At 43.4% G+C, this 12488-nt stretch overlaps 1 protein-coding gene across 7 annotated transcripts in view; it reads left to right on the top strand.

The window, feature by feature from the left end:
• Positions 1–12488, top strand: part of FGD3 (FYVE, RhoGEF and PH domain containing 3) — a 115468-nt gene that overhangs the window by 61526 nt on the left and 41454 nt on the right. For 6 of the 7 annotated variants that reach the window (XM_048061399.2, XM_048061397.2, XM_067003250.1 and 3 more), the window contains exons 3-4: positions 3099–3267; positions 4384–4981. In XM_048061399.2, coding sequence (XP_047917356.1) covers positions 3099–3267; positions 4384–4981 — 767 coding nt within the window. Of the gene's footprint in view, positions 1–2614; positions 2778–3098; positions 3268–4383; positions 4982–12488 lie in introns of those variants that run through there. The other variant, XM_013187726.3, reaches the window with a different exon arrangement.

Below are 12488 nucleotides of genomic sequence, written 5' to 3'. Positions count from 1 at the left end.
GGAGAGCAGGATGTCATGTGGGACCGTGCCAAAGGCCTTACAGAAGTCCATGTAGATGACACCGGACGGTCTTCCCTTGTCAACTGTTGCACTAGGGCAGTCGGTGCGCTGGGAGGGCTAAGGTAACGCAAAGGCTGAGACGCTCAAGTCACAGCAAAGGGAGAGTCCTTATTCCCTGCTGTTTTACAGAGCCAGGGCCAAGCCTGGGCTATAACTTCTCCCAGATATTTAACCTTGCCTTCCCCTTTTCTATTTCTGTCATGCTGCTTCTCATTATTTCACTTGTTTCTTCTGCAACAAAGGCTGTGTGTCTTGGTTTCTGCCTGCTGCAAATAGCACTGGGCTGCTACTTCAAATCTTCAGAGGGGAGGAGGATTGGGGAAGTGCCATTCCAGTGCATGGCTTCAGCTTTCAGGCACCACCTGAACGTGTCCCATGATGCTAATCTCTTCTTTGTGGCTGCCTTTCTTCCCGTTCTCCACCAGTTTACCTGTCTGTGTGTAGGAGGGCCCTGGAAGCTGCCTCCAAGTCGTGCTGCTGTGCTCGGGCCCCGGTGTGAGGGTGAGAGGCAGAAGGGGAGTTCAAAGTGGAGTGACGAAATAGCAGCACTACTTCCTGCAAGGGCTGGGATCGTGGAAGGTGGCTTCAGAGCAGGGGTAGGGGTTGTGGCTGAGCTCCCATGTTGGGTCCTGTATCCACAGCTGAAAGCAGCATCTTTTGTTTTTTCAGGAGTGACTGTTCATTTAGTCCTTGTGGTGATATAGATACAGATGGAGCTCATCTACTATTGTTCCTTTTTAGCATGCAAATCTATCATTCACTTCTTTTGTAGAAGCCTAAATTGATTTTGAGTTTAAAAGTCTGTAAAATTGACAGAGAGGTAACGAATGTGTGCCCTGTCATTTAATGGATTTTGTCATGTGCTCACGAGTGGGAATTGGCAAATTGGTTATGCTGTTTGAATGCTTTTCACACAACGATGTAATGTGAATTTTGAAAAGCCTATCTTGTCTTCTCCCATGAGTTATAAATAGATGTCTGTGTGTTTATAGGTGAGGCAGAGCTGCCTGGCTGTTGTGATATTGAAGGCTGTTTCCTTGAAAATTCTGAATGTAGGTTCTGCGTGTCAGCTCTTCAGCACGTATCTTTTGTGGTTTAAATTTTGCTTTGTAAGTAGCATTTAAGAAAGCCAGCGAATTTGACTCTGTGCTGATGTGTCTGTTTCTCAAAATTACATTGGCAAATAACAAAAATCAGAACAGAAGGGAACACTTTTTCTTCCTTCTTAATACAGCATATCATATACTTTAGAGTGTAATTTCTCAAATGGTTCAGGTGGAGTCCACTAACAGGAAAGATTTAAAGGAAAGGTTTTAAATGTTTTCAAGTGTTTACATGGATAGAAATGACGTGCATTATTGTTACTGTAAATACTTTGGCAGAGACAATGAAGTTCACCTTTTGAGTGCTGCAGGCCAGTTACAAGCTCTTAAGGTCCTAATAGGAGATGTAGGGTAGGTTATTGCCTCTGTCTGTCACACCGATACTGGTTTTATAAAGAGTATAAATAATTTTCCTGTTTAACTGTTAGTTGTGTGTAAGACAGGTTTCGTGGTGGTGTTTTCAAAATCAAACTATAACACCTTTAATTTAAGACAGGAATTCCAAATGGTTTTGGACACTGGGCAAGTTGGTCATTTTATAGGAAGTGTCCCATTAGAGCTCAAATCATTAGAAAATGTGATTTTATTCTTTGGTGCTGAAATGACCTCAGTAATGTAGGTAGTTTTAAGTCTGCCTATACTCAGAGTTCGAAAACTCTAGCAGTTCTTCATCACTGACCTCAGGCAGCGACCGCCTGTAGCTAGAGGAGGGAGGATGCTGAGGCTGACCTGGAGCTTAACACAGTCGGCTTTCTGCAGGGTAGGGACAACAGCAGTTGACTTATTTTGGGTGTATATGCCTCAGTTATCTTCCTAAAGAAAGTAACCCTGAAATTGCATTCAGAACAGTTGCTAATTGAAGCTCCATTACAATTTTAATCACATTATGCTGATGTGCCATATGGACCATTTAAAAATTGGAAATGCTTGAAGTAAATTGTTCTTGAAAGCATTGTTTAATAAAACTCATATGTAGAGTTTCCTCATTTGTTTATTGACTCTTTGGATAGTCTAGATCAGAAGGGCTATTTGGCAGTACTGCTCCAAGTAGCGTGTGCCTCGGAGTGATTGCACTGGTGGTTTTCCTACCTCCTCCTGTAAGGTCTGCTTATGTGAAGCTGGTTTCACTGTATGAAACTGTAACAGCACGTGAACCTGTTGCCATGGGTTACTGCTTGCGTATTTCCAAACCCATTTACCCTGCAACAATATAAGGTCTGAATACATTTTTTTAAAATTACTTTTTTTTCCTTTTAATACTGTATTAGACTTTGCACCTTTGCCTCCCAATGAATTCTTAAGCAGAATGTATACATTCTTACAATGCGTTTTATTTATATAGTATATAACTCAATGTAGAACCAAAAGAGGAAGGAAATTTATGAAGACTACACCACGGAAGAGATGGGGGAGGGAGAATGAGAGGAAGAAAAGCTATTATGTTCTGCTTGTGGGTTTTTTGGCCAAGCAAATACCAGGCACTGAAATCCATGGTGGGATTGTTTTTTGGTGGTTTGTTTTGTTTTTGCTTTTTTTTTTTCCCAGCATAAGAGATTCAACAGAGTGCTAGAGTCTTGAAAAGTTATGGGAGGGGAAACTCGTGTGATTGAGATGGTGAGCCCATTTGCAAAAACTAAGTGTGAGCTGTGCATCCTGTTTGGTAACAAGGAAGCGGTAAATTTCTGAGCCGCTCTGTTCGTTAGCTCATCTGATACAACTGTAGAAATGCAAAATAGAAGACTGTCGTTTTTCTTTAGTGTACAGCAGTCTGCTTTTGTGTAAGAAATAGTTTGGAACTGCACCAACATAATTTATAAAGAAGGTTGAAAGAATGGATATTCTTCATTCTGCATTGCGTGCTTGGATTTTTTTTCTCAGTTTAGAATAAAGAAGAGGGGAGATTTATCCTTGTGCTTTTTCCCTCTGTTTTATTAGTACCTCCTAAGCCTATACATCTCAAACCTGGGCAGGAAAGAATTCCTCCTGCACCTTCTCGGCCTTTACCAGCTGATCCCAAGTCATCAAGGAGCTTAGCGCCTGGAGAGGAAGAAATACCAATATCAGCAGGAGTCAACACTCTCATTGAGAAATTTGAAAGTATTAGGTAAATATGTCTTTGAGATCTGCTATAATCTCTCTTTTACAATTTTAACTTAAAATATAACAAGAGAAAACGTTGATTGTAATTGTCATGTTAGAAACTCCTCTCAGGATGTTTTCTTCTGAAAGTGCAAAACTTGACTGACTACAGAAGAGTTTTTTATAAAAGCACGTATTTCGGTGATTATTAGTTTGTAACTTGGAGCTGAAGGTCCAATGAATTTAAGTGTTCTACCACAAGTAAGTAGCCCAGAGTCTGCTTTTGGTAAGTCGTCTTGATATCAAATTGTTTTCACCTTATAGGAAATACTGCTATAAAATAATTGAGTTTTGCTATAAAATAATTGAGTTTTCTGTCTCAGATTCAGTAAATGTCAGACTTACTGTTATGTTGCTTCTTTGAGGCAGGGGATAGTTCAATGTCAGTGTATTGTGAAATGGCATAATATATAATTGTTTCTTGAAACTTTATATATAAAAGATGTTAAATAGGGTTGTGCATGTATATATAAATATATGTAAAGCAACTCCTTTTACAAACACATAAAAATCCTCTCCAAAGACCAAATCTGCCTGATGGAGCTAAGTGATTCATTTCATAAAGAGGGGGATAGGGACAGAGACACTGTACTGTGCCTTAGAATGTACTGTCACCTGGGTGAATCTAGTAAGGCCTCTTCAGATAGAAACTAATGCATTCTTGTGCTTCAGAAACGTCCCCTCTCTGGCAGAATATAACTTTCTGGAAAGGCTTTGTTCTGTTGAAGAGGCTGAGTTGTTTAAACAAGCTCATAAACAAATGGTTCTTTTAAAAGACGGTTCTCCTTGCCACAAACCTTCAAACTAAACTGTTCTTCAAGTACACGTGGGGAGTATTAAAGATCTGGGATTCTAATGGTACTTTTTCAGTTAAGCTTATGGCTAGAGTGGTATGCTTTTACCTGAAATTGTTGGGTGAATGTTGTTCCAGTGATGTGTTTGCACACCTCCTAGGATTATGAGGGGGCTGTAAGAAATATAGCTTGAATCAGATAACAGTCAGGCCCTGTCTCTTTTGAGGCACTTCTGAAGTCTCTGAGTGTTAATAGGAATGACTGGGGTGCTTTCTCTTCACCTGCAGGCAACCTGTACATATTCTTCAAAGGAACCAGCTAAATTTAGCTCTTAAGATGGAGCCTGGCCTGGACTCATCCAAACAACCGAGCTCGTGTGACTGTGACATGGTAGCTTCCAGCGGCTGTTCGACAAATGAAAAAAGTGAGCCAGATGAAAATGAGCCAGACGTACCGTGCAGTGCGGATCTGTCTAACACAGACATAATGAAAATTAAAGAGCTAAGCATAGGCGATAACAAAAGCCATGAAGACTGTACTGCTGTGAATGTGAGCAAAGAACCCTCTAGAGAGCTTAGCAATAAAGACTCAACTGCAGAACTGAGCAGTAATGGTAAAATTCCTAACAGAGACAGTGGCATTGACAGCCCTTCTTGTAGCGTGGCAGGAGAAACTTTCCCAAACGAAGAAGGTGCAGAACAGAAGAAGCCCAGCGTGGCTGGGAATCCGGGGGAGATGGAACCAGACAAAAAGGGCCCCAAATCTTCCTCTGCAGAGCAGAAGAGAGACTCCACGCAGGATGAAGACAGTGACATTGATGAAGGAAGTAGTGAGGAACAAGAGACGGCAGAAGTGCCAAAGTTAGAGTATTTGGATGTAAACAAGGTAAGGTAGTGTGTTACTTCTGTGTTCTCTGGAGCCAGTTCCTGACTCTGACCAGAGATTCCTTGCATCACTCTGGTCTGTTGTTTGGGTCTTATTGTTTGATTGTTTTTGTGTCAGAGGATCATGACAGTCATTGATTTCCTGTTTGATGCAGGTCTTAACTTGTTCCCAATCTAGACTAACTTGCAGAAAGGTTTCCAGTCTTGATTTAATGTAAGATTTAATGTAAGAGAGTCCATCACAGCCAGAGGTAAGATATTAAAATTGAAGTGCTTTTGTAGGTAAAGACTTGCACCTTGTGTTTTTTGTTTGAATTTGTGCAGGTTTAGCTCCTCACTCGATCACTAGATCATGTTGCTTTCAGCAGAGCTCCATGGTAAGCAGGGGGCTAACTGGATACTGAATGTTGCAGCAATAGGGTCTTGCATGCTGGAGGGACTTGCATGTTGAAAATCTCTTCTAGCAGGTTTTTTATTTTTATTTCTTAAGAAGCCTGTGTTTCTTTTGGTGTGACTACTACTTGAGTGCAAAAAGTTGTTTTCAGGGTAGTTACTCTATCAAATTACTCTTCAGGAAACTCTAGCTAGAAGAGATTTTCCTTGAATGCAGAATAATGGAGTCCATGCTGTTGTGCATTTGCTGCAGCTGTATAGTGTTAACGACAGATTCATTCGATTATCTGCTTATCAAGACAGTTATTTTTTAGAAATAAGATAGGTTAGATTTTTCAGAAAAATAAAACACAAGATGCTTAGAGCAAAACATCTGCAAAATATTCCCCTTTTTGTTTGGTGGATAGTTTCAGAGTACAGTTAATGCTCTGGGGTGTTGCCTTTTTCCAAGAATAGAAGACAGTGTGATGAGACAAACATACCTACAGGAAGGTTTGAAAAAGCCCCAGACTTTTTCTAGTGAATGCACTGCTTTATGCTGCAGTTCTTCCTCTTTATTTCAAGCTCAGGCTTGTGTGATTGGACTCGCCTTCCCTTCATGTGATTCAAATGCCAGCATTGTTGTCTGGGACTGGTGTTGCCCCTCCAATACTTAACTGCTGTACTGCTCCTTCTGCAAATTCAGTGATGTCAAACTCAAATTAATCTGACTTTTTATCACCCTGTCCTTTACATGAAAGTTGCTGTGTTAACAACTGAAAAATGCAAGACTTCATATTCTCAGGGTAACTAAAGAATCAACTTTCTGAAAGAAGGGAAATCCCATCACTACACCAGCTTGAGTAAGAGGAACCCTGTCCAGGAGCACTAGGTACTGTCTCGGTGTGCCAGAGGCAGGTGTTGCTGCCCACCTGAACCTCGCTGCAGGGGACCCAGGACTTACTGTGTGTTGACAGATCCAAGTGCCAGAAGCTCTGCCTGAGTCCCACAGACCCATCAGGCAGAAACACCGGTTTTGGTGTCAGTGACACCATCACTGTCAGAGTAATAGCTGACTTGAAAGCAACACTTCGGAGTTTGTTCTGGTAAATACTGCTTATCAAAGTGAAAGTTGGTTGTATCCCAAGCCCTGTAATGACACCGTACCCAGCCCCACCATACACGGCGACACAATTTTCCTGCATAATTGCAATATCTTAGATTGATGTAGCTAGTGGTTTTTATGAAAGCACACCAGAGCCTTGACTCAGGTTTCACAGTCTCCAAAATCCCTCGACTCCCACCATTATCCTGGCCAGAAGGGAGCCTGAATGCTGTGCCCATCACCCCGCAGTGCTGCGGTTTGGTGATGGGCATGGGCTGGAATGGGCGATGAAACATCTAGCAGAGAGTAAGGGCTGCACAAACCAGCTCTGCTTGGCCAGACCTGACTGCTTTCTGTAGATGGAGAGGGTGTGATCTCCTCTGCCTGTCTGTGGGTCTGTAATCTCACCTGGCAGCTGGGGCAGACTCCGGGGAAGGAGCCCATCAGACTGTCTCCCCTTCCCAGGAGCAGGCAAAAAAGCTCCCCTAACTCAGCCCTGACCGCCTTCAGCTGGGCTCAGAAGGCTGTGGTGCACAGGGCCTTGGGCTTGTGCAGGAGTAAATCTGTGACAGTATGAGACAGGATCCAGCAGGACTGCAGGGTCTAAGCTGCCAAAGACCTGTGTTTTACCTTGTGTGTGAGAAGTTAGTGTGGGGTCCTCCAGAAAGCGCTTAAGGAGAGAGATTCCTACTGGCTTCTGTTAAGACTTCACGTCCATTGTGTTCACCAATGTTTGGTGCCTCTTCAGCAGCCTGTGGGAGGAAGCTTGTTTACATCTCCGGTGGGCCGCATCACCACCACAGTCCAGGGCTTCTGTCTGCTGCTCTTCACTTTCCTTTATGTATATGCTTATACATAAATATGCATGCCGTGAAATACTTCAGTTATTTCATATTCTCAATAGATATGTATGGGCATATTTGCAACTGAAATATTTTGTAAATTATTATTAGTTGCAACATGCCAGCAAGAAAATAATGCATTAAATTAGAAAATCTTTAATCTAGTCATTAAATTTACGTTTAAGTTTGGGCTAGGCACGCAGTATCAAACCAACTGTGGCAAACCCAAGTGGAAGACTTCACTGTATCATTAAGAAGTGCTTTACTGACAAACACCACAAACACTTACTTTTGTGGGAGCAGAGTTTTAGTGGCTGTTTTAAGATCTTGTTCCTTAGGCTAAATGTTCATAGAGAATGAAATAACGCTGATAAAACACCGAGGAGGTCATACTTCTCTGTAGTGTGCTTGGTGAATTTATAAAAGGGAGAGATCTCTAGAGGAGGAAGTGCTTTTCAGTCTAACAGGTTAATGTGTTTTAATCTCGATGAATTAGTACAGGAGGGCAGGTGTGACATCTATGTGATGCACTTCAGGTTCTTCCTTGCCCTTTGACTTGATTTCAGTTTCAGAAGGCAGTTTTGAGAATGACCATGCTCCACTAAGTTAATTTGTTTTTGCAGCCACGTGGGAAGGGGAAGGCCTAGATTTGCTGCCTCCGCTGTAGTGTAAGGATTGTGCCCTCTTCTGGGGATGCAGCGTGTACCAGCTGAGGTCCTGCAAAGCCAACTCGTGTGTTACGTGTTCACAGCATCCTCACGGTCTTCTGTTGCAGACAGGGGCACTGTGGGGTGAGTCAGTACAGGTAAAGGGCAGTGGCATCCCACGAGGAGAGCCAGCTTGGTGATTTGAGGCTGACATGTTCTGTGGTTACTCTGATGCTGGAAGTTTGCATCACCCTTGAGAAACCTGGTGATTTTCCACAAAATAATGTACCTGGCCCTGGGAGACAAAGAGAGGAGAGCTCAGTCAGCACCAACTGTGGTATGAGAGCAGCAGAGAGCCCTTAATCCTCCAGGAGGTTGTCCTGGGGGAGAGCTGTGTGTCAGGAGCCAGCAGCTTTGTTCCTGCTTCCCCCTTTCTGCCTCTAGTAGCAGGCTTTGCAGCTGCACGCGGAGGTAACCAGCACTCTAATTAAACATTCAGGTTTTCCAGAAAGCTTTGTTATATTTGGAGGAGGATGCATAAGAAGTACAGCTGCAGAATGATTTAATGATGGCTCAGTAATTCTTAGGATATCAAGTTAAGTGAAGTTCATGAATAAACATAAGTAGAGAAAAAAAAAATCAGTTTTGCTTTTTTCTTCTCTAATTTTCTACTTCAGATCTCTCCATCCAGCACCCGGGCTTTCACGCATCCCATTGCTGGTGAAGTAACGCTGCCTGATGCATGACTTGTACTGTTTTATTTAGTCTAGCTTTAGCTCTGGAGTGTGATGTGGCTTCCTTTGGGAGTCTGCTGCGGAGTCTAACAGATCTCACTTATTAGCACACAATTATTGGATGGTTTAAAGTCGCAGGAGTGCCTTACTGGGATTGCTAGGGATCTGTTATCAAAATGAAAATGAACGAGGGGAGCTTATTAATTTTGATAGCATCTCAGAAAATGTCAGGAGCTGCGAGAGCTGAGGCACGTTAGCCTTGATGTTTACAAAAAAAGAAATGACAAAAGTGGGACCGAGGGGCTGTCATGCTCTGCAGCCCGCTACCCGAGGCTTCCGCTGAGCAGTCGACTGCCTGGGAGCAGTGGAGCAATGCTTCTGAGATGGCGAATGCTCCTTCATATCTCCTTATTCAGGTATTTTTCACTAAGAGTAATAAATGCTCATTAATAATCCCCCCAAAATGCCTTTCTCCATCTGTCCTGCTTCCTGAGAACCTGCTGTGTAAAATAATAGTAATCATCAAGTCCCCCTTGGCCTTGTGCAGCCGCTGACGTGTTCTCCTTCTGCCTGTGTTTCACTGGAGTTTCGCTTCTGATTTCATAGTACAGATTGTGTTGGAAAATTTGACTTGGAGTCCTGCAAGTCAGGCCTTTGGGTAAGATTATCTCCACATACGTTCTGAAAAAAAGATTTTTGCTTGGCCTTGAAGAGGATGTGAAGTTATTATCTCCACTTCCTGATGTGACACTAGGGAGCGTGGCCAAAATAATGGTGTTTTATTTTTTTTTTTGTCTGCCTCCTGACTTGTTCTGTCAGTGGGTTTAGAGCAAGTTAGTGAAAGGGGGCTTTGTATTTGGGGGTTTATGTTTGTTTGCTAATTCAGTGGTACTTCTGAAGCCCATAGATAAATCCACACAAGTTACCCAGTACGCAGAACTGTGTGGGTCGGTGGTTTAGTCATAACGCTGGTTAAGAAGAATCAGATTTGTTCTCATCACCATTTTTTTGGAATACGCTAAGTAAAATAGGTCTCCTAGCATAGGGTAACTTTTCCATATTGTTTTCAGCACTTTCGAGTAGGAAGTTGTCTGTAATCTTTGGGGACCTTCTGTGTTCTTTGTAGCAGTGGCTGTTGATGGGGAGCTTGTGTTTTTAAAGTGTAGCCATATTCTGATTTTAACCTAGCCATATCCCAGCTTTCCTGCATGATTTGCTGAAAGCCTCTTGCAACAGAGATGCGAACTGAACGTAGTCAGGTACAGCCAACAGTAAGAGAAACAGTTGCTGCAGGCAAAATTGCAGCCCAAATTTTCTCTCATTGAGCCTCTGAGGTTTCTTTTCCTGTTTTATTTTTCCTTTAAATTTTCACCTCAGATTTGCTTCTCATGATAGCCAGGTCAGCCTTCGTGCCTGGGTGCCAAGTCCCCATCCACGCGAGGCACTGCCTGCTGTGCGTGAAGCCTGAGGGAGGAACCGGGATGGTTGAGCCATCACGGGTTGTCCTGTGTTTGTCTTCTGCCTTCGCTGGCATGGCTGAACTGACTGGTAGTTAACGGCAGAGGTTAATAAACAAATAAATGAATAAATAGTGGTTGTGGTGGCTGAAGAGCAGGCTTGTGCCGTGCCTGGAGGACGGGGAGCCTGCAGTGGGTGTCCCAGGGAGCAGCAGGTGAGGCTGATGCCCAGGTTAGCCCGATGCCATCGCTCCTGCCCCCCAGGCAGCCGAGCTGTGCGGGAGGCCGGCAGTGCCCTGGCTGACTGCGCCCTGCGCTGCGCTCGGCAGACACCGGGCAGGGCCAGGGGCAGGCGTGCAGGAAGCAGCGATGTGCTGGTGGCCGCTCTGTTGCACAAGTCAGCTCGGCGTCTGCTGTCACCCAGTTTATGTCTGAGATTGTGGCGTTTGCCTATTTGCAGGTGTAAATGTACTCCCACCTAGGTGAGAATCTGCCCGTCGTGGTGCCGGTTGTTTCCAGGCTGGCATTTCCTTTTTCCTTAAAACATTTTATGGACAGATACAGCTGAAAACGAGCTGTTAGACCTCCATACAGAAGTGAAAGAGCATCACGCAGCTGCTACTTCAAGCACTGGAGTAAGCTTCCTGTGTCACAAAATAAACACCGACTGCTTCCCTTTTTTCATCTTGCTTTTAACTCCACTGGCTAAACTGCTTTAAAAAGGTTCTGCAGTACTTTCATGGCTGTCAGGTGTGGCTGTGGAGAAGAGTTGTAACAGGCTGTGGCTGTGCCCACCCGTCATGGTGGGCAAAGCAGGAGTGAGACACATTTACAAAGAACAAAACAGCTTAAAATCCATATAAGGTGGGAGACTGGATATTTTGTTTCCGCATCATTTATATGCCTTACACATGGCAAATATATATATATATATATTTATATATATATATATATACACACACACTTTTTTTTTTTCTGCAGGACTCTGTGAGTAAAGTTAAGTATGCCTCACTGGTCCCCAGCAGCGGCCATTTGGTTCCTGTGCAGTTTGTGCTTTAAGTAAATGTGTTCAGTTTTGCTGTAAGTCATCTGCCTGGGCAGTGGTCTCACTGCTGGGTGTCTGCTCCGAGCAGGCTAAAGATGGTGATGGCCTCAGACAGTCACCTGTTATAAACTGATGCAAAATGAAAAATGCAGTGAGGTCTCATTGCTATTAGTTTGCTTCTGCATTAGTAGGGCTCACTGCTTAGATAATACCCCTGTCCCAAGCTTCTTTGAGGTGGGCTCTGCCATGGCTCTGCCAGTTTTTGTTACCTGTCTTCTTCCTGATGATTTTCTTCTCCTGTCTACCGTTGTTGCCAACATCATCCAGCTGAAGCCTGCTTCCTTTCCTCAAGTAGGGTTCCTTTGCTTTCTCTCGGACTGTGCGGTTGTGTGAGTAGATGTGAACAGAGACTTAAACAAGGCTGTTACCTAAGGAATATAATCTGTGTTTGAATTTGCACATTTGTTTTAATTTTCATTTAGAAACATAGACCATGAAATATCTTGTCCATGGTACCCTGACATACAGCTCAGGCTTTGCTAAAGCTGCCCTTCCACGGCCCAAAATGCAGAAGGGTCAGAGGACCAGGCTGTCTCACATCATTCACTGCATTGACTATTTTACATAAAGTGTTATATCCATTGAAAGGTGAATAAGGTGCAGATTAGTCTGAAAAACGTGCCTGTCTCTGCGCCTGGCAGAAGCAGGAGCTGAAGACGGTCTCTCTTTAAAACGTTCTGCTCAGCTCAAGCTTGTGTTGTGTTCAGCCGCTGTTTGGTATTTCAGCAGATGTCAGCAAGTTTTTTGGAAGTATAAACCGAGCTGCAGATGGTGAAGGTCAGGAGGTTAAAAAGTGCCTGTGCTATGTAAAGATTTACTTTTGAGAACAAATGTATTTGGTTGAAAATAATTATTTTCCAAATTCTGTATTCAAACAAATCAAAGGATGTTCTCGGTGGCTGGCATGCCAGCCTGCTGACATCAGTGCCTTTCATTCAGGCGCCCTGTTCTGCTCGCAGCAAAACTGGCAGATAAATTACTTCTCAGCGAGAGATCCTTGTAGTTAGTGGAATCCTAATGGCCAGCAGTGTATTTCATTATAAACCGTAATATGTCGTGTTTCCCCATAACAGCTTCAAAGCATTGTTGTGCTGTGATTTTTTTTCTCCCCAAATATTAATATATAGCACATGAGTGAGTAGAGCAGGATGTCGTGTAGCACGTTAGAATAGCTTAGAAGAATATTTAAGTTTGCTTGAAATAATTAGAGTAGTGAGGCAGGCCGAGCACACGTCCGGGCTCCTTT

This window comes from Anser cygnoides, chromosome 10 (assembly GCF_040182565.1).
Source record: "Anser cygnoides isolate HZ-2024a breed goose chromosome 10, Taihu_goose_T2T_genome, whole genome shotgun sequence".
In the NCBI taxonomy this organism is placed as follows: domain Eukaryota; kingdom Metazoa; phylum Chordata; class Aves; order Anseriformes; family Anatidae; genus Anser; species Anser cygnoides.
Note: the sequence above shows the minus strand (reverse complement) of the source record. Positions and strands in the feature narration are given on the sequence as shown.